This window comes from Annulohypoxylon maeteangense, assembly GCF_022496945.1.
Source record: "Annulohypoxylon maeteangense strain CBS 123835 unplaced genomic scaffold GGS22scaffold_2, whole genome shotgun sequence".
In the NCBI taxonomy this organism is placed as follows: Eukaryota; Fungi; Ascomycota; class Sordariomycetes; order Xylariales; family Hypoxylaceae; genus Annulohypoxylon; species Annulohypoxylon maeteangense.
In genome coordinates, this window is record NW_025953249.1 from 1,691,705 (window position 1) to 1,714,202 (window position 22,498).

The 22,498-nt window shown below is 46.9% G+C and overlaps 6 protein-coding genes across 6 annotated transcripts; 5 read left to right on the forward strand and 1 right to left on the reverse strand.

The window, feature by feature from the left end:
* The first annotated feature begins 1,990 nt into the window (after positions 1-1,990).
* Positions 1,991-4,695, forward strand: GGS22DRAFT_66638 (uncharacterized protein). The gene is made up of 2 exons (XM_047967729.1): positions 1,991-2,216; positions 2,272-4,695. Exons 1-2 carry the CDS (start codon positions 2,144-2,146, stop codon positions 4,365-4,367), a joined length of 2,169 nt encoding a protein of 722 aa, XP_047822879.1. The 5' UTR covers positions 1,991-2,143; the 3' UTR covers positions 4,368-4,695.
* Positions 4,696-6,690: 1,995 nt separating this feature from the next.
* On the reverse strand, positions 6,691-9,668 carry GGS22DRAFT_152998 (riboflavin synthase domain-like protein). The gene is made up of 4 exons (XM_047959774.1): positions 9,460-9,668; positions 8,932-9,107; positions 8,721-8,819; positions 6,691-8,567 (listed from the first exon to the last, which is right to left on the reverse strand). Exons 1-4 carry the CDS (start codon positions 9,655-9,657, stop codon positions 6,821-6,823), a joined length of 2,220 nt encoding a protein of 739 aa, XP_047822880.1. The 5' UTR covers positions 9,658-9,668; the 3' UTR covers positions 6,691-6,820.
* A 3,680-nt stretch (positions 9,669-13,348) lies between these two features.
* Positions 13,349-15,349, forward strand: GGS22DRAFT_66678 (RNA-binding domain-containing protein). The gene is made up of 4 exons (XM_047967730.1): positions 13,349-13,829; positions 14,164-14,458; positions 14,521-14,751; positions 14,809-15,349. The coding sequence occupies exons 1-4, from the start codon at positions 13,627-13,629 to the stop codon at positions 15,118-15,120; spliced, it is 1,041 nt and encodes a 346-aa protein (XP_047822881.1). The 5' UTR covers positions 13,349-13,626; the 3' UTR covers positions 15,121-15,349.
* Positions 15,350-15,773: 424 nt separating this feature from the next.
* Positions 15,774-17,590, forward strand: GGS22DRAFT_153009 (ArfGap-domain-containing protein). The gene is made up of 3 exons (XM_047959775.1): positions 15,774-16,112; positions 16,175-16,957; positions 17,033-17,590. The coding sequence occupies exons 1-3, from the start codon at positions 16,065-16,067 to the stop codon at positions 17,348-17,350; spliced, it is 1,149 nt and encodes a 382-aa protein (XP_047822882.1). The 5' UTR covers positions 15,774-16,064; the 3' UTR covers positions 17,351-17,590.
* Positions 17,591-17,860: 270 nt separating this feature from the next.
* Positions 17,861-19,164, forward strand: GGS22DRAFT_153010 (electron transfer flavoprotein, beta subunit). The gene is made up of 3 exons (XM_047959776.1): positions 17,861-18,017; positions 18,116-18,758; positions 18,846-19,164. Exons 1-3 carry the CDS (start codon positions 17,967-17,969, stop codon positions 18,926-18,928), a joined length of 777 nt encoding a protein of 258 aa, XP_047822883.1. The 5' UTR covers positions 17,861-17,966; the 3' UTR covers positions 18,929-19,164.
* Positions 19,165-19,601: 437 nt separating this feature from the next.
* Positions 19,602-21,886, forward strand: GGS22DRAFT_153011 (small subunit of carbamoyl phosphate synthase). The gene is made up of 4 exons (XM_047959777.1): positions 19,602-19,964; positions 20,158-20,170; positions 20,222-20,509; positions 20,565-21,886. The coding sequence occupies exons 3-4, from the start codon at positions 20,309-20,311 to the stop codon at positions 21,744-21,746; spliced, it is 1,383 nt and encodes a 460-aa protein (XP_047822884.1). The 5' UTR covers positions 19,602-19,964; positions 20,158-20,170; positions 20,222-20,308; the 3' UTR covers positions 21,747-21,886.
* The last annotated feature ends 612 nt before the right edge of the window (positions 21,887-22,498 follow it).

Here is a 22,498-nt window from a genome sequence, read left to right on the forward strand (position 1 = left end):
AAGACCTTTTCTGCCGACACGTCGAGTAATAAAAAGCGACCGAGACCGACGCGTAGTCTGTACGCGTATAATGGTATGTTCAAGAATGAATTTGCGGTATTTAGACGGTTTCATAAGAGTGTATCTCCCACTCTACCTCGTATAATTCAACAGTTCAAACTGAGGCTGCGGGCATAATGAAGGATAAGTAAAGTGACACGATAAGGAATCGAGGGAATTGAGAGTCTGTTTGAGATCGGCGGGTCATCAATTGCGTCAATTCCGTCAATTGCGTAGCACAAAGATGAATAATCCTCCGAATTGAATGTCCAAGGTTCTAATTGCCTATCCCCCGCCATCGATCCTTCTGCGTTTCTTTACCAAGGTTCTCTTTCAATGCCCCTTCCTCATCGAGACCAACCCTTGATAGGGATGAAAGGGGTTGTCCGCCGGAAGGACCTATCTTGGAGCTCACCTAATCCTATTTCCTATTTCCTATTCAATATCAAATATTATTTGACAAGATCAATATCTACCTATGTTACTCAATAATGCTTGTCATCTTGTCATCTTGTCATATTTTCCCCTTCTCGGTTGCTCAAAGCTTCCAGATCGTCGCTCTCACCTTCTAGAATCTAGACGATCAGCTTCAACCAAAGCGACGGTATCGATAGACCAACGGGAACACTTGTTATCTATTCTAGACCTGTCTTCTACGTACGATATGCGCGCAAATTAAAAAGGCCACCAGAAACTCAAATGAGGAACGCCATCAGGATCTCCAACTGGAACATCCAGCTAATACCGAGAGGAGCGCGGAAGGATTTCTTGGCTGACCTACCTCCCATAAAACTATGGCCGGACTTGTGACCAGTCGAAGTTGATGCCTACCACTTAGGTACCTACCTCCTACCAGGGGCAGCGCCCCAGCGCATTGCCAGTATTTGGACGCTGGTCTCGACCATTAGACTTATCTGATCCGGATTCCATGAGGCTACAGGATCAGCAGCCTTGTTCAAACCGACAAACCGACAAACCCGCTGGATTCTCTCATAACAATCCTACAGAGTAATTATTCGTCTGCTATTTTTTTTCCTATAATATTTGCGTCATCGACCCCGAAGACGCCTATCAATGTTCCCCGGATACCTGGAACGTATCAAGTTGCTAAAGACTTACGCAACGAGACCCCAAGATGCTACCAACAACCAAGATAGGCAGCTTAAGCGAGCACCTCCCACCTGTACTTGGAGTCGGGCGCTGTTTATACGGCGTTAACCTCTCTGCCTCTGCACCTATAGGACCCTGCGCTCGGTACGAGTGTAGCATGCCATACAATCTGGCCTTCATCCGGCAAATTTAATTGATCGTCGCTTCGTTACTTCCATTTCGCCATTTTACTTTATCATATGTATAGATCTCCGCTCTCGTACAAACTCGTTTCTCGGTTCTTTTTTCTTCAGCTATGGCTTATCGGACAAGAGGCCTACCGGAATAAATCGCTCGACGGCAAAGCTACCTAGTATCCAAGTAATACACGAACGTAGAATCATGAGGTTATATGTCTACCTTAGGCACCTAGGCAGACACATAAAAACTACCTAGAAACAAATATGTAAGTGGTACAACGTAAAAAACCTCGCTTATATGTACGAAACAGGTCTATTTGAGAGCTTTGCGAAGTAGTTACCTATTCGTATGGGGTTCTTGTTTTCCGGGGATATGCATATTTCCCCTTATTAGGCGGCATCCCAAATGAATCGACCCACCACTAAGAACACCCAAACGGTTGCAAATCAATTTCACCTTATTACAACCACTCACCATTAAACGTCCCGTGTCTGCGTTCCAATTCATTACGGGACTTGCGAGCCACTTACCGACAGGTCTTAGCTCGCCTGGACTTCTGCCAATTCCGAATCATGGTGCTTCACATAAAAAGTCGCGGCTCAGCCGAGCATTTCTCGCCAGTGGGTGTGGGGTTATTGCGACGTCTTGTCTCGCTTCCACCCTACACGTGATGCGTTTTCTGATAAAACCATATCAATTCCCTTTAAGTTCCAGATGTAAAGCCGAGAACTTGGACCCTTCTCGAAGTAAACACGCCGGTGTAAGCACCGGGTGAGAGATAGGGGCGAATAACCGTACTCGCCCCGGGTTAGCAATGCTCATTATCAACTCAATAGTATTATGTGTTGTGGTGACCTCAAGTTATGGCCTAGAATTGGTTAGGGCCGGTCAGTCGAGGCCCATCAATTGTTTCAATCACTCTCAATGCTAACGAGTTTCTAGAATACGGCCCTGGCCAATTCAACAAAAGGGTACCATCTCGCAACGACTCGGTGATCCCGGAGTCTACAAGCTCACCTGATATACTAGCTTCTAGTTTCATATTAACGGGCTCAGAGACGTATCAGAGGCCTATAGATACTGTTTCAGACGCGCCGATTACGAATTCTGTTAATGACGCGTCTGTCGTTACAACGTCCTCAGGCGGGAGCTCTATTCTATCATCGCCTGACCTTTTCTTTGAGCCTTTGAACTTAGGAACTATTACCACAATTGCGAGGCCGACGCTTGTATTGCCTACGTCAACACCGATAAGGGGCAGTTCAAAGATCCTTGATAGCAGTTCAAGCTCTGCTTCGAACACGGGCGTAGGAGCCCCCTCGCCCCCAATAGCGTCGTCATTCTCTTTCAATGCGACATCGAGACCATGGGGCTGGAATGACACATCCAGCGCATCTTTACTGCCCTCCCTTACCGTGACTCAAACTACATCAATTATTAGCACAACCCCTACCATTACTGCTACACCGAGCGAGTGCCCGGAGAAGGATAGCGGGTCCGTTACTGTCACTTCATATTCTATCATTTACACATCGACGATAACATGGAGTGGAGATCCTTCCGACTATATACCCCCTTACCCGCCAATAAGCACACCGGTACCATGCACTCCCAAAGAAAGCCCAACAGGGCGTTTTACCATAACCTTTTGCGACAGCACGGGTAAGACATGCTCATTTATCCACACTACAACGACAAATAACTTTCTCAACCCAACTACGACTGTCACATTGATTACGACAGACAAGAATCCTGCTGTGGTTTTTCCGACCCAAACGCCTCCCGGTTATGGCGGGTCTCCTTCTGGGCCAAATAGCCACGAATCAGCCATAAGCGGCGGAAACTTGATTACCCCTGGATATGGTATAGACCCAACACCTATCGAATCAGCTAAATCGTCACCAACTCCAGTCAATGACATTGATACAGGAAATGGCGGAGAGAATGGCGGGGAAAATAACGAAAACAGCGGAAATGGAAGCGAGAATGAAAACGGGAACGGGAGTGGTGGGAATGGAAATGAAAATGGTGGCAATGGCGGTAGCAACAGTGCCGGCTCGCCTCCAATTACCGTAATAGTTCAGCCCGGCGCAGTAATAATCGGCGACCACACATTTATCGACAATCCAGCGCAACAAACGTCTACAGTAATTATAGGAGGCGACTCATTTATCATCAGTCCGTCTCAGGTGGTGGGCGCTGGTGCCACCATTACTCGGCCTCCGTCTAATGTAGGGGTTGGTTTCATGCCTACCCCTACACCGATAACGACTTCGGTAGGAGGTTTAGGGGTGACATACGGGCTTTCCGTCGCAACAATAGACGGTACAATATTTACTATCAAACCCACGTCCACGGTAGTGGTAGTTAGGGGACAGACAATAACCCTCGGGCCCACAGACATCGTCTTCCCCACGCAAACCCTCCACGTCGCCGCAGGCGGGCCCGGGCCGACGCAGACCGCCGTCATGGGCGGCGAGCTTATTACTGCCATCGGATCCGATACAATCATCATCGAGGGCACCACACTCACCTACGGACCCGACGCTAGCACCACGCTCACAACGGTCGTAGATGGGGATACGGTTCTCGTGGCACCGATGGGTGTTATCATTCATCACCAGACTCTAGGCGGTATTGCAGCGGCACCTGGAGTTACTAAATACGCAATCGCGGGCGGAGCCACGGTCACGCAGATGGGACTCACAGCAGTTGAGATCAGCGGTGTCACATTCCACGTCGGGATAGGAGCTTCAGAGGCCCTGACTACGATTATTGGGGAACATACTCTGACTATCGGCCCCGAAGGTGTTGGGATGGAGACTTGGACTCTGGGGGCACCAGGGGCATCAACCACGACGCTTAGCCCGGGTCGTGGTGGTAGCAGTGGCGGTAATAATGCCGCTTTGACGATACCAGCGGCGACGGGATCAGGGTCGGTGGGGGAGAGAAAAGGAAACGGAGGACAAAATCCAAGACCAGATTGGGGACTGCAGCGCCTCTTCTCGGTCGGCGTCGGGTGCCTTGCCCTATTGTGAAAAAGAAAAAAAACTCCCAATTGTTGTACTATCGCTCAGGCTGTCTACGTGTATACTCGCCTACCATACATACATTTTCAAGCGGTTGGTTTCATCTTCGCATGGCGCAAAATGGAAATGAAGGAGAGGGGGGGCAGTACGAAAAATCAATCGTTCAAGTTAACGACGTTATGATACCCGTGGGGCAAACATATACATCTCACATCTTGCATCTATCATTTTAGGCGATCGAAGGATCCTAGAAGGACATCATGTAATTTATTCACCTAGGATAGGTACGCTAGGTGATCGACCGATGCATGTTGGAGCCGCATTGTCAGGGGTTGGGGTCTAGGGACCAACAAGGTACCTACCACCGTACCTATGTACTCGAGGCAAAATTTTCTACATGTATACATACCAGTACATACGCGCTTCTAAAGGATTGCTTCACCGAAAAGAGAAGTTCTCTGCATGTTGAAATTTGACATGCGTCCCGTTTTGTGAGTTGTGACTCGTCATCGAGAAAATTCTACGTCGGCTTGCCCCGGCCACATCGCTTTTTGAAACGTCGCCGGGGAAGGTCCCTGCAGCGGAGATCCCCTGGGTTCATGCGCACGTAAACGGCATGGTTCTGGGAGAATAAAAAGCCTACCATGGATGGGAATACGGCCTCATGCAATATACAGTACATATTATGAACGTATGTATGTACCTTGATTTGTTTCAACATGGACGAGGCGTGGCACGCGGCATGGTCGGAAGACAGGGGTGGAATGTGGAAGTGCCGTACGATGCACTCTTTCTATTCGAAATGTGCCCGAGTCGATCCTCCGGGCTCAGAGATCTGCTTTCGGAAGGCCTACCGGCACTTGGATTTTTTGGCTGCGACGTCGGTGGCGCAGACAGGGGTCGGCTTCGGGGCCGAGGCCACGGTTTGTTCGCTATTCTGCCTTGGGGGTTCTGGACACATGGCTATGGGCTTGTTCGTCATGCGTCTTCTCCAGGTTTTTACGGACGGGTAAGAGGCGGACAATGCCTTTTTCTGCTGTTTCGTCTGTACGAATTCGAGTATTGATGTTTGAGGATGGGTTATAGTAGAGATACTCGTTCTCTCAGTTACTTACCTAGTTTCGGGGATGTAATTAGTTTGTATGCTGAGCAATGTATGAGTAATGGTTCTATGGTTGTCTGTTAATAAGATACCATCTACTTATAGTACTCGACAGCTTAGACGGGTGAAGATGGAAGATCTACCATAGAAATCTAGCAATAAGTAACTGGCTCCTTAAACCTGCCGAAACACGTCCTCGTCATACTAATAAGAAATTTTTATTACTGGTTTGTACATGGTGTTAATTCACAGGGGTTTGAATATTGTGATGTTGTTTCCACGCATCACTGCCATATCCACTTCTACAACTCTAATATTTGAATATTCTCATAGACTTTCGAGGCAAATACAATAGCCCTTATCCTAGTGTCTATAGGCATGTTAAGAGAACACACAATAAGCTGCGTCATCCCCATCATATGATAATCGCTAGTTTCCCAACGCCAACTTCATGCAACATTATATGGAGAAACACTATGGTCTGGGACCCATCGAGCAACTCCCGGACTTGTGGGATCTGCTTCGGGCCTATTTCCGCTTGTCTATTCATGACGGCAGCATGCCGGCACTAATCCACGGAGGCGACAGATTTTCAATAGCTCCCACCGATCTCTAAGCAGCCGGGGGAAGGGAAGTCATGATTGGGTGAGACAATTTGACACCCGAGTTCGTGATATGGTAGGTAATTGAGATATAGGATTATATGTCATCTATAAGTGTTAAGTAATTTTTCAATATACCTAGGTAGGTAATACCTACCTAATTACGAGAGAATATCAAGCAATCCTCATCGTAACGAGCTGTTTCCCTACTAGGTATATGCGAAAACCCATCATAAACTGACCGCAGAGTACTACTTCCATAAAACGTCTAACTCAGCTACATGGAAGTACCTACAAATATTACCATATTGTAATGAATGCCCCTTATACAAAATTTCAAGATATGGTACGGGACCTCAGTATATATCTAAGGCCCCCCCTAGATAATAGTGAAATGCGAAATCACTTGGCAATTCCGGCAATAATAACCATGGATTCTGGTGGAATACTTGACAATTGGTACTAGTGGAAGTATTCAAAGGGGCTTTTGCGTATTATCCTGCTTATAAGGCATAGAATGACGATTCATCTTACTTCAGACCACCAGATAATCATAAATCAACAACCAACAGTTCCCCCCCAATATTTACTTGGCAGTCACATAGAGACACTCACTCTAGCATATACGTTTGGGCAATTTTCGAGATGCTCTTTATTACATCCCATATAGTTTCTAGCCTAGCGAAGACAGCTACAACTTGTACAGTGGTTCAGTTAACCCAGTCCGGATAGATAATTGCTATCAATTTGCCTCCACATCACCAGACTTCTTCCCACATGGGATTGTGCGAGTGTAGCAGCTTCTTGGCCACCTCTCGGTCGGGAGCCAATTTTCCAATCACCATAGCATCGTACAGGGCTGAACGAACTGCCTCCGGCATCTTCCCCGAGCTTCCACAGATAAAGATCACGCATCTCTTCTGAATAATATCGCAGATCGTTAGTGCGTTCTCGCGGATACGGTCCTGTACATAGATCTTTTCCGCCTGATCCCTGGAAAATGCCGTGAGAACCTTGATGCCGAATGTGTCCCATTCATCCTTAAAGTAAAAGTCGGCGTCGCGATTTCGTCCGCCGTAGACCAAGAGGATATCACCGGCATCCGCGTAATCATGACGGTCCCAAACGTGAGCGCGTATTGGAGCAACGCCAGTGCCCGGGGAAATCGCTAGGAGCGGTCTACGAATGAGCTCCGTCTGTAGAGTGTCATACTCCCTGTGAGTCATGTTGATGATAGTTCCGGGACTTAGTGATGCCAGATAACGAGAGCAAAGTCCCTGCCGGGTTTTTCGTAACACAGTCTTGTACTTCACTAACGCTACCAAGAGCTCAACCCTTGTGACCTGGTGATTATCTCCACTCTTAAGAAGCGAACCGCCGCTTGCAACGCTGTATTCCCGACCACGCATGACGGGGAAGATGGACGGAACATGCTCGTAAGGAATCTTGACTGACGGGAAGTCTTGCAGGACCTCTAAAATGGAGCGTCGAGGACGGGATGTGTAGTCGTAGAATTCGTCTGATAGACTGGGGTTTGAAAATTCCCTGAGCCGTTCCGAGTGCGTAGCGTCGTTGGTGTAGAACGCGATCTCTTGGAAGAAGATGCGCTTAGGAATGGCGGTGATATCGTAGTTATGGAGTAGGAGTTGTCGTAAGGTAGAATTAGTAAGCGGATGGCAATTTCTAGGCTGTGTATATAGCATGTGCAGTTGGGCTGCACGATGCTCAAAAGGCAAGTCGGCGACATCTTGCCAACCCATCAAATCGATCAGCGCTTGCACATCCGCGGGAAAGTTTTTGGGGTAGATGACGACTGCATCGCCAGGTACGTAACTGAAGAGGCCCAAGTCTCCCTTTCTAGAAGTGTCTGGCTGTGAAGGGACGTCAAAGACTAGATGGCGAACATCCTGCCAATGAGAAGCAGGGGTAACTCGGTGATTCTCTACGAGAGTGGCGGACCATGATCGAGGTATAGGAAGAAGATCTGCGGGAGGAAGTGCCTCCTTAGTGCTCGAATCCTCTAGAGAGTACTTTGATGGATGATCTCTCAGTACATTAGGTCTATCCAGAGTATCTATTCCGCCTTTAATTACCTTAGCCGTATTCTCTGATAAACGAGCAGCGTAGGTGTTGCTGTTGATGGACATCCTCTCTGCCCGTAGAGCCTGCTCCAGAGCATTTGGGTTAGGCGTGTCGGGATGACTGAAAAGCGCTGCAGTTCTATCAAGAGCTTTTTCCTGGTAGACGGGATGAGAATTGCCACTTGGTAATGTGGCGGTAGCAAGAGCTCCATCTGCGTCTGGATTGCCCGGGACCTTAGACTCTCGCGTGTCCCGGTCAGGCATTGGCTCATCTGACGTATCCATATTGGATACTAATTCTAATGTGAATTTGGGGGGAAGTTGAACTTCCGGGGGTATAGGCGATAAGCCTTCGGGTAAAGGATATTCTTTTAGAAGATGACTCCGAAGGCTTAGCGACCAAGCTAGAAATGTGCCGTCGATGCTGTCAGAAAATATTAGTCTAGAACTGCGAGTAGCCGTGTTCCCCAAAAATATCGAGAAACTTGAATAAGACGGGCAAATAATGAAATGAAAAAAAGGGGATGAGGAAAGCATAATAAAAATTAGCAAACATGTAGAATTCGGAGAGACATACCCGTCTTGGTGACGCTCATCAGCCTCGCCACGGGGAAAGAACTCGGTCGCACCTAACTGTTCTAGACGTTTGTGAAGTTTCCTAACTGCCCAGTTGTACCTGCAGGAAATAAAAAAGAAAAAACTTCAGTCAGTGATGATGTAATATGGGAAATAATGACCCAGGAAATAAAAATAAGATGCGAGAAATTGGAAGGAGGTACGTTGCTTACTTAGTATATGAACTATCGCCAAGACCAAATGTAGTGAAGTTAACTTTCTGTAGACAGTTCGGTAGTAGTCGTTTGCGCAGGAGGCTCTTCCAGAATTTGATTGCGTTCCGAGGAATTTCGCCTTGGCCGGTGGTAGAAATGACGAATATTATCAAAGGGTATTGTAGTAAATTACTCTAAATGAGGCAGGTTCTTGTTACCAGGTGCATCTCGTTGGTAAGTTGGCCAAAATGGCTGCATAAGCAGTAGGAGAGCGCGGGTCCAAGATGCAAGTAAACAACACTCCAAAGAATGAAATGCGTATATTTGCTACCTTGGGTAAAATTTACCTGGAACTAGAGGGGATCTGACGTATGTCCCGTGCACCTAGTAAAAACACACCTAAGGAAAAGGCCAAGTAAAAGGGGTGGATAATGTCATTGAAGAAAGATGACTGGCTACCTAGGCAGGTAAACGGGAAACGAACTTCGCAATGTGACGATAAACAAGTGAATGAATGAATGAACCGGCTGTTCGTACTCGACTTACAAGTTCGACATCGTTCACCTCACACACAAATGTTTTAAAGTGTAGTCTCTCAGCGAGCCTTTCAAGGTCACCGGCAAGGTCTTGGCTATTCCCTGTTTCGGAGCCGTAAAGGATAAGCATGCGCCTATCCTCAAGTTTCGTCGTTTTATCTCCATTGTCGTTAAGGTCTTTATCAAGCCCCGAAGTCATCATGAACATTGAGAAAGTATTATAATAAGAAAAGAATGAAACAAAATGTTACAAGGGTTAAATGGTAAACCTTGAATGATGAGATTGATAAGATAAAGACTCTGCTATGTAAGGTAAGAACTTTATTACCTCATTGGTCCGTGCAAGTACCTAGGTAGTATCCTTGTCCGATCGGAACCTTACTCTTCGGTTCCCCTTTTTCAATCTGTTTACTTAACATCTGAAAACCTATTTGCTATAACTAATAGCGTGAATAGCTCTTCCATAGGGGCTCATAACCTCGAAATACTGACTTATATATAGACATATGTTTAGATCAGCAACCAATAATCGATTGGAACTTCCATGGCGTATTGACCTTGATTAACGTTGATTTGTCTTTGGTATATACACTGTAACACTTGACATATTCTCCATGATACTGATCAATATAAGTACTCACTAGGTAAGTAAGTACCTAGGTAGGTAATACGATTAATCATGCCAGCTGTTAGCGTTGTTATATATGACCCGTGGTGACTTTCATTGATGGATTTTATGTTGCCAATCCTTATATCTCTTTAAACGACCAGTTTTGTTCACCTATTATATACCTACAAGGTGGGTAACTTTCAGACTTGATACTAGTGAAATCCTAGAAACTCTTCGAAATATAACTGTACTTTGAAGATTTAAGCGATGTATGTGGATTTCATTAAGTATATGGCGTTTCCGGGCATTTCAACATTTTAAAGTAAAGTAAAAAGTTAAGTACTACCAAAATTTTCATGACTTTGGGTCAACCCCCTAGGATTAGCTCTAATAATAGTAAAAGCACCAAAACTCCCAAACAACACGGATTCCTTGTCGTTTCTGTGTAGAAAAGTGTTGCGATAATGCAGGTACATTGTGAAGGCATATGACCAAAGAATACTTCGAAGTGTTAACTTACTGATAATTTCCAAGCACTGCTTAGGTAGATACACTTTACGACCTGAGAGATATGGTGAGGTGGGGTATACAACTGGCAAAGCGGGTTTAGCGCAATCACACTTAAGCTTAGATCTGTAATCTTATAAAGCACTCTATTTTCTTCAAGACTTGGTATCTGCTCACCGTCGGAAAGGAGACAGAGAAATGCTATGAAATCGAACCCGACATCTTCGGTACATCCGATAGGTATAATAGCATTTGCTCTTAATGCTGTGGGAACTCATTCAAGCGGAACGTGGAAAATATTGAATGCTACGACAATAGAGTCCATTCCCCACGTGATATGCACAGACTATGATTGGATTTAAACTTCCGAACATGTGGGCAGGTGTGGGCAGGAGTCGCAGGACCCTCTAGATCCATTTCGTAGGGCATAGTTCTCCCCTAACTTACATAATAGATGGGTTAGTAGGTGGATGAAATCCATACATGATGGGACACTTGTCAGGACCATAGGCTTAAACCTTCGGGCACGGCGCTAGATAAAGGTAGGTAGTTTAGCTGCCAGGTGCTGACTGCTCTTGCGCGCGGTTAAGCAGGTAGGTACTACTAGGTAATCTAGGCAGGTGGGTAGGATATAAGTATTTAGTATGTACAGATGTATCGGTAAATCTTGCGAATTGTGACGAGTAACTGGTAGTTTGACAACTTCAGTCACCTTTCCATAGCCGGGCTGCAAAGTAACGTTGGGTTGAATTTTTTGGTCGTCTGCATTTCTTGAGGTGCCGGTATTCTGGTAAGGCTGCTTGTTTGGCAGGCAATATTTCATGCACGCAACAGGAGCTACTTAACAAGCTACCTAACCCAGCCGAAGACATCGGCAAAAGCCATGTGGACCAAAGCTAACAACGTGTTTGTCTACTGTGTTGTAGTACCTCGCATACATAGACACCTGAATGTGATATTAAGAAGACTCATTTACCGACGTAAAGCCTTGCTCACCTATTCGCTGAAAAGAGAACAAAAATTCTAGGAATTGGCGACTGGGAGGATTTTATCTGCAAACCACGGTGATAGGACTATCTCGGGGTTTTGAATAACCCGCGGGATTCAGCACGGTCTGCAAGAATTTAACGAAATTATATTTTTTTCTTAATAGCGATGCGATTATAAGGGGTTAAAAAGGGGGGACGTTTTCTTTCAGGTTCTCTAGGATCATAGGTGAGCGAGGTGTTTGAATGATGAATAAAGAAAGGGGTGTATTTAGAAAGATCCTTGCAGGGCTTCGTTTCGTCCCCATCGAGTGGCTCGATCATCGAAACCCCGGAGACAAGGTTCTTTGAAAGCTTCCAGAATGTCAACCGATTTATGACTGGATTTCTAGCTCGCGTATGGAAAGAAAAACCATCAATAAGAAACAAGGCCCTGGCATAATTCCCTTTTTGGATGAACCGCGTGCGCGACACGGTAGCACAGTGGATGTGACAGAAAAGGGCTAATACGCCGGATTGTCTCTGGAAGCGTTTTCTCGAATTCCAGCTGACAAAGACGCGTCAAGCAAGCACTGACATGGCGTAATTTGCTATTCTCAATGCACCCCGAGCTTTTCGCAGAATCCAATTTCGACAATGCAGGCATCTTACCGAAGCTTGACCTTAGGAAGATGTCAGCGCCGATCTACTTCTACGTCTAAGCGCAACAATTCGGATATCCAGATGCGTAGAAAATCATGCAACCTACCTACCTAAGGAATTCTTACCTATTATTAGGTATCCAGGTTACAGATGGCCTGCTATACCAACTTAGCTTTTTAAAAGGACAAACTCATAACTGACGAAAATGATGACTTAGGAATATTTGATGCTAGGTATTAAATTATGAATACTTGACGGATAGATACATACCTATTATGATGAATACTAGGTGGATTGATGATCGGAATATTTGATCAGAGTATTGAACTTCAAATAGAGGAATACGCAACAACATCATCCATACATGTAGATTGAATGTCTGTACGCGTGTGACTGGTTTGAAGGTGAATGTTGCTTGGTAAATACATGTAGGTACGCTTTAAAGTCCCTATTTAAATCGATCGGTTTGATCTTTCTTAATATTTATCCTCAGGTACCGTTCACCACGGAAGGTACAGAACTTTAAAAAGTTGAAGGCAAGAACAACCTGAAGTTGCCAATTGGAACAAGTAGGCTCACTCGCACTTTGAACTGTGTGTGCACCTACCAGCTTTACCAAATTCATTGACGATTCTTTCCGCTTCCCACCTTTTTATTTTTGCCAGTCTTTACCTGACCGCATGAATGTTTCCTCCCACCTTTTAAATCTTTTCACCTTTTACATAACCTCTAACCGCTATTCGCCACGAAACAAAAACCAAACAACCCGCCACTTGTCAAGTTACCCCAGCCCGTCCAACCCATACCGACGTCCCTATAACCTACGAGCCTCCTGGTCTTGGTAAGCCTCTCGTTTATTTTATTTTACTCTTTTGCCTGCATAGCTCAACCTCTCCGCGATAAATAATTTACCGAGAGCTAATAATAACGTCATTAGGTCGCGCACTGAAGCTTTCCGAATCTTACGTTGATAGGTGCTAGCTCACGCAATTTTGACGACAAGGTACGTACCCACAGTGACAATGCTGACCCGCACGCCCACTTCTTTCCCATTGGACCGTACGCACCTGCCAAGCAATCTATATGCACTTCCCCCACACCTGCCGTAGTTCTATCCTTTTCCTTGACCCACACAAGAAACAACAACCCTTAAAAATTTCTGGCCGCGTCCGTACATCTGGTCTCTCTTCCATTTCTTCTTCACACCTCTCAAATCCCATCAATCATAAGCTCGTTGTGTCACAGTCAACTCAAACCCCCAACTCTTTCAATCTTCTCTAGGGCACGTAGCCACCCTATTCCTCCCCCGAAATTGTTCAAGAGTTCAATAGCTGAACCCGAACCCGAACGTCCTCAACGTTAACCATCGCTTTCCGTCAAGTCAATCAACCTATTTCCAACTAATCTCCCACCTAGAAAATCATCAATCACAATGGCCACCACCGTGGAGAAAGTTGCTGACGCTGCCGTCAACGACGTTACGAACGCTCTGAGCAATACCTCAATCACTGGCAAGGATGAAAACAAAGATGCCGTCCACGCCAGCGCTGCCGAGGGTCGCCGCCTGTACATCGGTAACCTCGCCTACGCGACAACCGAGGGGGAGTTGAAAGAATTCTTCAAGGGCTATCTTGTGTAAGTTCACCCTCATTTCTTCCTTCCTACAGCTTCGCACAACACGCATCTATGCAAGCGATCAACAATTTGTGTTTGATTGCCTACGTGTTGACTCATACGGTCAATTATGGATTGCCCTGTCCCACCTGGGCACACCGACATGTTGAGCTTCCACATGCCTGCTCCTGTGGGGCCATGACAACAAGCAACCAGTGCAACGATAGCAGGTGGTCTTATGAATTATCGTAATGGGCTAGGATTGTCCTGTTGTCAGCTCTGCTCTGCTTTCGCTAAGATCTGCACCTTACAAATGGGCGTTATGTCGGTGCCTACGCTAACTCGTATCACCTAGTGAATCCGTCTCTATCCCCAAGAACCCTCGCACCGACCGCCCTGTCGGTTATGCCTTCGTGGATCTATCCACACCCACTGAGGCTGAACGTGCCATCGCCGAGCTCTCCGGCAAGGAGATCCTCGAGCGCAAGGTTTCTGTTCAGCTTGCCCGCACTCCCCAGCCGGCTGGCGAGAAGGCTGAGGGTGCTACTAACGGCGATACTGGTGCTGAGGGCTCTCGCCGTCGCCCTTCTGGACGTGGCCGCGGCCGAGGTCGTGGACGTGCTGGTCGCGCTGGTCGTGGCGGCCGAGCTGTATGTTTTACCTTGTTCTATGTATCTTTACGTGTTTATGATTGAGCTAACATAAAATCCAGGATGGTGCCAAGGATGATGCCGCTACTGAGGGAGCTACCGGTGCCCCAGCCGACAACGAGGTTCTTCCTCTAACCGATATCACCAACAAGGTGGATACTGACAAGGCTGATAAGACCGCGAAGAGAGGCCCTCCCCGTGAGCGCCGTGAACGCGGACCTCCTGCTGACGGCATCCCTTCCAAGAACAAGGTCATGGTTGCTAACCTTCCCTACGACCTGACCGAGGAGAAGGTAATGTTGATATGTGAAACCTGAATGAAAACTGGCCATGGTCTAACTTCTCTATAGCTGAAGGATCTCTTCCAGGACTACCAGCCTTCTTCCGCCAAGATCGCTCTGCGACCCATCCCTCGATTCATGATCAAGAAGCTGCAGGCTCGTGGTGAGCCCCGCAAGGGTCGCGGCTTTGGCTTTGTCACCCTCGCATCGGAGGAGCTCCAGCAGAAGGCCGTCACTGAGATGAACGGCAAGGAGATCGAGGGTCGTGAGATTGCTGTCAAGGTCGCCATTGACAGCCCTGACAAGACTGACGAGGAAGCCAACATTCCTCAGGAGCATGAGACCAATGGCCAGCAGGAGGCCGCTCCGGCCGCCGCCTAGATGGCCTAAACATATCTCGATGACGAACCGGCTTAATTTCCTATGAGAGATGGTTACCGAACAACCCATTGCTTATTTTACGGAACGTCTTATTTTATGCGTCGATCGAGATTACGTGACGAATTACGTCGGGGATGGCTTCTTTCTTTGATTTCACCATAGTTACGCAGATGCACCAAGGCAGCGGCATGACGTGGTCCCAGATATCGTCAGTAGGCAAATACCATCAACAGTATTTGCATTTGGCTGACGGGGGTCTGGACTGTCATGTTAGTTTTGGCACGCCCCTTAATTCACGATGACTTTAACAACCACCTCGAGCATTTTCACGGGTTGTACACTAGGTGGACAACGGAGGGGGTACGGTAGGCTCGGAAAAGTTCTCGCGAGCAGAATAGATACGATGATTACGGATTGATGATACGACCTCTTCGACGTGACCTAGTGAATATGGATACATGATTCGTCTACGTGATGCATTTCTAGAGCTTACAGTGGATATGAAAGTGAATGCCAGTTTGATGATTAATTATATGACCCGGAGCTTATCCACTTATTATATTCATAAAAATTTAAGGATTGATGTATGTACCCAGACTGAATGCCCAAGTTCCTAGTAGCATCCCACTACACATCGTCGGCAAGAAATATTCATGGATGATTTTTTTTTCTTTTTTCTCCCCTGGTCGGTGCGTCAGGGATAGACGCGCTAAACCCCAATATGGTTAGCGTGAATAATCGGTCTTGGCATCCGACATCCCTATTCTGCTAATCTTGATGATTATGCACCTATGCACCTGCATCATGTTTATTGTTACCACGTATTAATAGACTACCCGGATCTTGACAAACTTCGAGTGACTGATATTGGCGCTTTCAATGCTTCGCTTCTAACGACCAATAGCTCAACCCTCATAACTCTTCAACATAAACCATAGCCCATCATGGCCTCGAAAGCCATGTGGGAAGTCGATCCCGAAACCAGATCAAAAGTACGCGTCAACATTCAACTAGCCTCTTATTAGATGCTTGCTGATCACCGTTTCCTTTTTAGCTATTGGCCATTCAAAAAACGAACAATAATAATATCTGCTGCGATTGCAATGCCCCGAACCCACAATGGGCGTCTCCCAAGTTCGGCGTTTTCATATGCCTCTCCTGCGCCGGTGTCCATCGGGGCCTGGGTGTCCACATCTCCTTCGTCCGCTCCGTTACAATGGATGCCTTCAAGCAGGCCGAGATCGAACGTATGCGCCTGGGCGGTAATCAAGGATGGAGATCATTCTTCGAGCAACACGAGGATACGAAGATGCGCGGCCTAAGCTGGGATGATGCCACCATCGCAGAAAGGTACAGCGGCGAGGTCGGTGAGGAATGGAAGGAGAGACTAGGCGCAAAGGTCGAGGGGAAAGATTACGTACCCGGCGAGCGAAAACCTACACCTCAGCCCTCTGCCAATGCTGCGAAGGCTGCCCCGAAGCAGATCAGTAGAACCGGGACACCGCTCCAGGGCGTGGCAACGAGCGGAAGCCGGACAGCAAGTCCTAGCCGAACGGGCACGAAGGCCAAGGTCGACGATGAATATTTTGCGCGGCTAGGAAAGGAGAATGCATCTAGATCGGCGGACTTGCCACCAAGCCAAGGTGGGAAATACGCCGGATTCGGAAACACGCCTATGTCACCTCAGAGCGGTAATGGAGGAAGCCTCCCAGATTTCTCGGATGTGCAGAAGGACCCCGTGGCTGCGTTGACGAAAGGCTTCGGCTGGTTCACATCGACAGTAAGCAAGACAGCGAAAGGATTCAACGATGATTTCATTCAGCCTACGGCTAAGCAGGTGAGAAGCGGCGTTCACCTGCTTGACCGCGCATAGATGCGAGGAAAATTAAGTTGCTAACGACGATACAAACAGATCTCGGAATCGGACTTTGCGGCGCAGGCGAGAGCGACAGCGGGAAATGTAGGCAAGGCTGCACAGGCCGGCGCGATGACTGCGCAGGAACGATTCAACCAATTCGTTGAGGGGTCTAACGGCCAGGGACAGGGCCAGAGGGGAGCCCCGATAGATGAGAGTAAGAAGGCTTTCTGGGATGATTTCTCTGCCGTGGCAGATCAACGACACGGTACCGGCCCTAAGTACAGTTCCGTAGGAACCTCGGCCATGGGTAGGGGTGGTAACAAGAATGCTTCGGCACCGGCTAAGAAGGACGACGAGTGGGACGATTGGTAATGATGTGATGGACTAGGGTTGGTGATAAGAAGCAAGCATAGGTAAGCGAGGTGGCTATATGAGTATCGTGGTGTATGAGTTATACGAGTTATACCTCTAGATGACAAAAACGATGTCAGCTGTATAATTATGTCACCTAGATGGAGTTTTGGGTAGCGTCTAGGTTAGTATATATATCTATGCTTATTAGAATCAATAAAGGGGTTCGGAATATTCTTTCTTTTTTTTTCTTCCTTTTTTAATAGCTACTGGAGTTTAATGCCCAACTGTGGTGATAACCAACCTCACTGTATTGAGAATTAAACCAATTGCAACCCATCCAATAATTATACATTCCTACATGTAACAACAAATCATAATATGCATGCAACCTAACATTATCTCAGTTTATATTTCGTACGTAAAAAGGGGTTTATAGGTAGATTATCACGTGGTCAACTCTATATTTGGCCGAGGCTTTTTAAGTGGGAGCGCGGCTACCGCCGGTCTCGGTCGCGGATTTTCGTCATTGAACCGGAGCTTTATTCCGAACATTTAGACGAGCGGAATAAGCTTCACTTATTACCACGCTCTTCTCGCCTTTTACAAGACAGCTAGCAAAAGCTGCGAATAAGCCATGTCTGCACTTCGCATTCTAGTGCCCATAAAGCGGGTCATTGACTATGCGGTAAGTTTCAATTGATCGCAATTCCTTACCTGTCTGCTTGAAAATGGTGCTAGGAAAGAGAAGAGAGATGGCTAACATTGAGATTGGGGGGTTCGTAGGTCAAACCACGCGTCAACAAGGCGCAGACGGGCGTCGAGACGGCCGGCGTCAAACATTCGATGAACCCGTTCGACGAGCTCTCGGTCGAGGAGTCGGTGCGGATCCGCGAGAAGAAGTCGGCGCCCGGTGGGGTCGAGGACATATGCGTGATCTCGGCGGGGCCGGCAAAGGCCGCAGACGTGCTGCGCACAGCGATGGCGATGGGCGCCGACCGCGGCATACACGTCGACGTTAAGGAGGGCGAGGACCTCGAACCTCTCAGCGTGGCGAAGCTGCTGAAAGCGGCTGTCGAGAAGGAGAAGAGCAATCTGGTTATTCTCGGCAAGCAGAGCATCGACGACGACGCGGCGCAGACGGGGCAGATGCTCGCGGGACTGCTGGGCTGGCCGCAGGCTACGCAGGCGAGCAAGGTTTCGTTTGCTAAGGGCGATTTGGTGGAGGTTACGAAGGAGGTGGATGGGGGCGTGGAAACGGTTCGTGCGAAGCTGCCGTTGGTTATTACGACGGATTTGAGATTGAATGAACCCCGGTATGCGAGCTTGCCGAATATTATGAAGGCGAAGAAGAAACCGCTGGTGAAGATGAGCTTGGGCGATTTGGGGGTTGCGAATGAGAGGAGGTTGAGGGTTGTTAAGGTTACTGGTATGTTTTTCCCCCTTGAGATATTGTGGTTGATGGGACAGAGGCTGTGGGTTGAGTTGATGTTGGATGCATGCTAACTTGTTACAGAACCGGCGCCGAGACAGGGTGGTGGTAAGGTTGAGGATGTTGATGGCTTGATCTCGAAGCTGAAGGAATTAGGTGCTATATGATGAACGAATGGAACATTATATCGAGCACATAGTGTCTAAATCTACATATCGACACTATTTACGGTGTATGAAGCTGGCTAACTACCTAGTTGCCATGGATCTGACTATGAATAACGAAGACACGGGCTTTCATTTCATCCACATCCAATCAACCCCTATTAGCTAGCAGTAGCCTGGGTAGTTTTGAGAAGCCCATAGAGGTCACTGCTGAATATAACATTACATTTACAATTGCACATCTAGGTCCGGTAAGAGAGCTTTGTTCTTCAACTTGTACGAAGGGGATATATACCCACAACCCATCTTCGTTCTGATGATACACAACTGTCAATTGTTAATAATTGGCCTATTTCTTAAGAAGCCAGAAATGCAAGAGTTGTATGATTCTTTTATCAATAATGACGAAACTATTAAGAATTTCACGGCAATAGAACCAATCGTAAGGAATTTCTCCTCATCAAGAACATATTAATAAATGCGTATGCATCGGGTGACTAAGATCAAAATACGACGATTCGTTGTGACATTGTAACTGTACCTAGTATGCACTATCCCTTCAGTGACATTAGGGGCGTTGTGGTATTTAAGGCTAGGGTTTAGTCACTTTGATAGGCCGTTTTCGGCCCATGATGGATTTTTTTTTTTCTTTTGGGGGGGATGCAGATAAGGTAGCGGCAGCGGCAGACCGGTATCATTATGTGTAACCAGTTAATATAACGTTTTTGATTGGCCCAAAGGACTATAATTATGGGGTAAAACATCTAGCTTAGCAGATTCGGAACCTAGTCAGATCGAAATCGCCCTTTGGTTCCCCGCTAAGAAATTAGAAAACATAATTTTTTCCCTTTCTTTCCCCAATCCTCCTCTTAAGACCTAACGATATTCTCCATTCACCTCTTACTAGCTCATATTCATATTCTTCTGATTTCTAAACTCTCAATCCAATTGAGTTGATCTCTTCCTTCTCCTACCGATCCTGGTTGAAATTACCACAGTTGCCCTTATGAACGGGCGCTCGTCAGTCTTCACATCACAGGTGAGTTTCACCTTATACGTCCTTTGAAGGATGACTTCATACCAGTGTCCCGCCTATTTGAATCATAAAAAAACCACATCACGGAACCCAATTCCTATCCTTGCGTCCCACACCACCACCATTAGAAAGACTCCTATCCCTATCCCTTGGTATCATTTTAGTCATGGCTTTTGCTAACTCTTTATCTTCGCAGGATTATATCTCTGGTTTGTCTAACATCACGAACTGACTCACCGCTTTGACTAACTCAAATTTAGACCACTTGTGGCGGTCTCTCTCCGCTTAAGGGGGCCATTGAATAACCTCTCCAGCTCTAACCTTTTTCTTTATCACTTCAGAACATAATGTTCTCACGACTCATCATCAGGGCTACGAAGCCCGCAGCATTCCGTGCTGCTGGGCCCTCGTTCCGAGCCCGATTCCTCTCTACCTCCGGCAGTTTCGCCGCCCAGGCTGCCGAAGGTAGTCTGGGTAGGCAGATGCCCCAAACTCTCTCCAGGGGTACGAAACCTGCCTCTGGCATGGAGGCTACACTTACTATTCGAGTATGTTATAGCCATTGTCGACTTCAATCTTTACATAATGCTGACTACAACGAAGGATGGTCCCATTTTCCACGGAACAGCTTTCGGGGCTAACTCGAACATTTCCGGCGAGGCCGTCTTTACAACTTCTCTCGTTGGCTATCCGGAGTCAATGACTGACCCCTCGTACCGTGGCCAGATTCTCGTCTTTACCCAACCATTAATTGGAAACTACGGCGTACCCTCCGGCGTGCGTGACGAGTGGAATCTATTGAGACACTTCGAATCTCCCCATATTCAATGTGCAGGAATTGTTGTGGCCGATGTTGCCGAGAAGTACAGCCATTGGACTGCCGTTGAGAGTTTAGGTGATTGGTGTGCCCGAGAAGGCATTCCTGCCATCTCAGGTGTTGATACCCGGGCCATTGTAACCCACCTCCGAGAGCAAGGTTCTTCCCTTGCTAGAATCTCGGTTGGTGATGAGTACGATGCCGATGAAGACGAAAGCTTCATCGATCCTGGCCAAATCAACCTCGTGAAACGGGTCAGCACCAAAGCTCCCTTCGTTGTGGAGGCACATGACCCCAAATATCATATTGCGCTACTCGATTGCGGCGTTAAGGAGAACATCCTTCGGAGCTTAGTGAGCCGCGGAGCCAGCGTCACTGTATTCCCCTACGACTTCAAGATCCAGAAGGTTGCCGACAATTTTGACGGAGTGTTTATTTCTAACGGCCCTGGTGATCCAACACACTGTCAATCTACTGTACACAACCTCGCAGTACTGATGGAGACTTCTCAAGTACCTATCATGGGTATTTGCTTAGGTCATCAGCTCCTAGCTCTAGCAACTGGAGCTCAGACCATCAAGCTGAAGTATGGTAACCGAGCTCACAACATCCCGGCTCTAGACATGACGACCGGACAATGCCACATCACGAGCCAGAATCATGGGTATGCCGTCGATGCCAGCACTCTAGGAAACGAATGGAAAGAGTACTTCGTCAACCTCAATGATGGTAGCAACGAGGGCATGCGTCATGTTTCTCGACCAATCTTCTCGACCCAGTTCCATCCCGAGGCCAGAGGTGGTCCCATGGATAGTGCTTATCTATTTGACAAGTACATTGAGGATGTGATGGCTTTCAAGGCCTGTCAGACTGTCTACAAGGACAACCGGCCATCCCAGTTTATGCTTGATATCTTGAGCAAAGAACGAGTCGGCGTTCAGCCAGAACCTTTGGCCAGTGCTGCTTAAAGAGTTACATATGTAGCATACACGTATTATTGATTTGAACTGGCTGGGATAGGAGTCTATTTCTGGGAAATTAATGTGACATTTTATGACAAATTACAAACAATCTACATTCGTTCTAACTTATCAATTTCCATATGAATCGCATTTGGTCCAACATAAGCGTGATCGCATGGCTACCCGGAGTTTAACTCGTCCATAGCGTATCACCAAAACATAGGTACAAATCTGTTATAATCTAGAATTTCCATGAACAGGTTTTAACTGTATGACGAACACCCACTGGAGTATAGAACGTCTAATAACAATCACTTGATGATGGAGAAATCGTTCCGGGCTCATGATGCGGTATTCGCCTCAAATGGTGTGGTGGTCCCATTTCTCCTATTTTACTAACGCGAGACGGCACATGCCGATCCTCATACTACATATCAAAATATGTTGTCAAGTGTATTTGTCAATTGTCTAGGTATGAATGATTAGAATAGTAAATGTTAGTATGAATCCTGATTGTCTTAATAATCGCTAACTCGAAGGATTACCTAGGATATTAAAATTGTTTCAGTTACGTTAATATCTGAGCACCAACACACGATATTTGCAATAGGCATATGCCCTATACGAACTACCTAGGTACCTATTGAGGCTGAAGCGGCATCGACCGTTTCTTGTAAACATCGACTCATTTTCACGCCTTGCGTCGAATATCGATGATCCATAGCATCTAGATCATTTCCCGGCCTCGAGAAGGGTCC

What these genes read in the sequence shown, in the direction of transcription:
- GGS22DRAFT_153009 (XM_047959775.1), top strand. Translation starts at nt 16,065, where the DNA reads ATGGCCTCGAAAGCCATGTGGGAAGTCGATCCCGAAACCAGATCAAAA. An exon ending in ATCCCGAAACCAGATCAAAA is followed by an intron (nt 16,113 to 16,174) that starts GTACGCGTCAAC and finishes TTTCCTTTTTAG; the next exon opens with CTATTGGCCATTCAAAAAAC. An exon ending in TTCAGCCTACGGCTAAGCAG is followed by an intron (nt 16,958 to 17,032) that starts GTGAGAAGCGGC and finishes CGATACAAACAG; the next exon opens with ATCTCGGAATCGGACTTTGC.
- GGS22DRAFT_153011 (XM_047959777.1), top strand. Translation starts at nt 20,309, where the DNA reads ATGTTCTCACGACTCATCATCAGGGCTACGAAGCCCGCAGCATTCCGT. An exon ending in AGGCTACACTTACTATTCGA is followed by an intron (nt 20,510 to 20,564) that starts GTATGTTATAGC and finishes ACTACAACGAAG; the next exon opens with GATGGTCCCATTTTCCACGG.
- GGS22DRAFT_66678 (XM_047967730.1), top strand. Translation starts at nt 13,627, where the DNA reads ATGGCCACCACCGTGGAGAAAGTTGCTGACGCTGCCGTCAACGACGTT. An exon ending in CTGGTCGTGGCGGCCGAGCT is followed by an intron (nt 14,459 to 14,520) that starts GTATGTTTTACC and finishes CATAAAATCCAG; the next exon opens with GATGGTGCCAAGGATGATGC. An exon ending in ACGACCTGACCGAGGAGAAG is followed by an intron (nt 14,752 to 14,808) that starts GTAATGTTGATA and finishes ACTTCTCTATAG; the next exon opens with CTGAAGGATCTCTTCCAGGA.
- GGS22DRAFT_152998 (XM_047959774.1), bottom strand. Translation starts at nt 9,657, where the DNA reads ATGTTCATGATGACTTCGGGGCTTGATAAAGACCTTAACGACAATGGA. An exon ending in AGGTGAACGATGTCGAACTT is followed by an intron (nt 9,108 to 9,459) that starts GTAAGTCGAGTA and finishes TGCCTCATTTAG; the next exon opens with AGTAATTTACTACAATACCC. An exon ending in GATGAGCGTCACCAAGACGG is followed by an intron (nt 8,568 to 8,720) that starts GTATGTCTCTCC and finishes ATTTTCTGACAG; the next exon opens with CATCGACGGCACATTTCTAG.
- GGS22DRAFT_153010 (XM_047959776.1), top strand. Translation starts at nt 17,967, where the DNA reads ATGTCTGCACTTCGCATTCTAGTGCCCATAAAGCGGGTCATTGACTAT. An exon ending in AGCGGGTCATTGACTATGCG is followed by an intron (nt 18,018 to 18,115) that starts GTAAGTTTCAAT and finishes GGGGGTTCGTAG; the next exon opens with GTCAAACCACGCGTCAACAA. An exon ending in GAGGGTTGTTAAGGTTACTG is followed by an intron (nt 18,759 to 18,845) that starts GTATGTTTTTCC and finishes AACTTGTTACAG; the next exon opens with AACCGGCGCCGAGACAGGGT.
- GGS22DRAFT_66638 (XM_047967729.1), top strand. Translation starts at nt 2,144, where the DNA reads ATGCTCATTATCAACTCAATAGTATTATGTGTTGTGGTGACCTCAAGT. An exon ending in CCTAGAATTGGTTAGGGCCG is followed by an intron (nt 2,217 to 2,271) that starts GTCAGTCGAGGC and finishes ACGAGTTTCTAG; the next exon opens with AATACGGCCCTGGCCAATTC.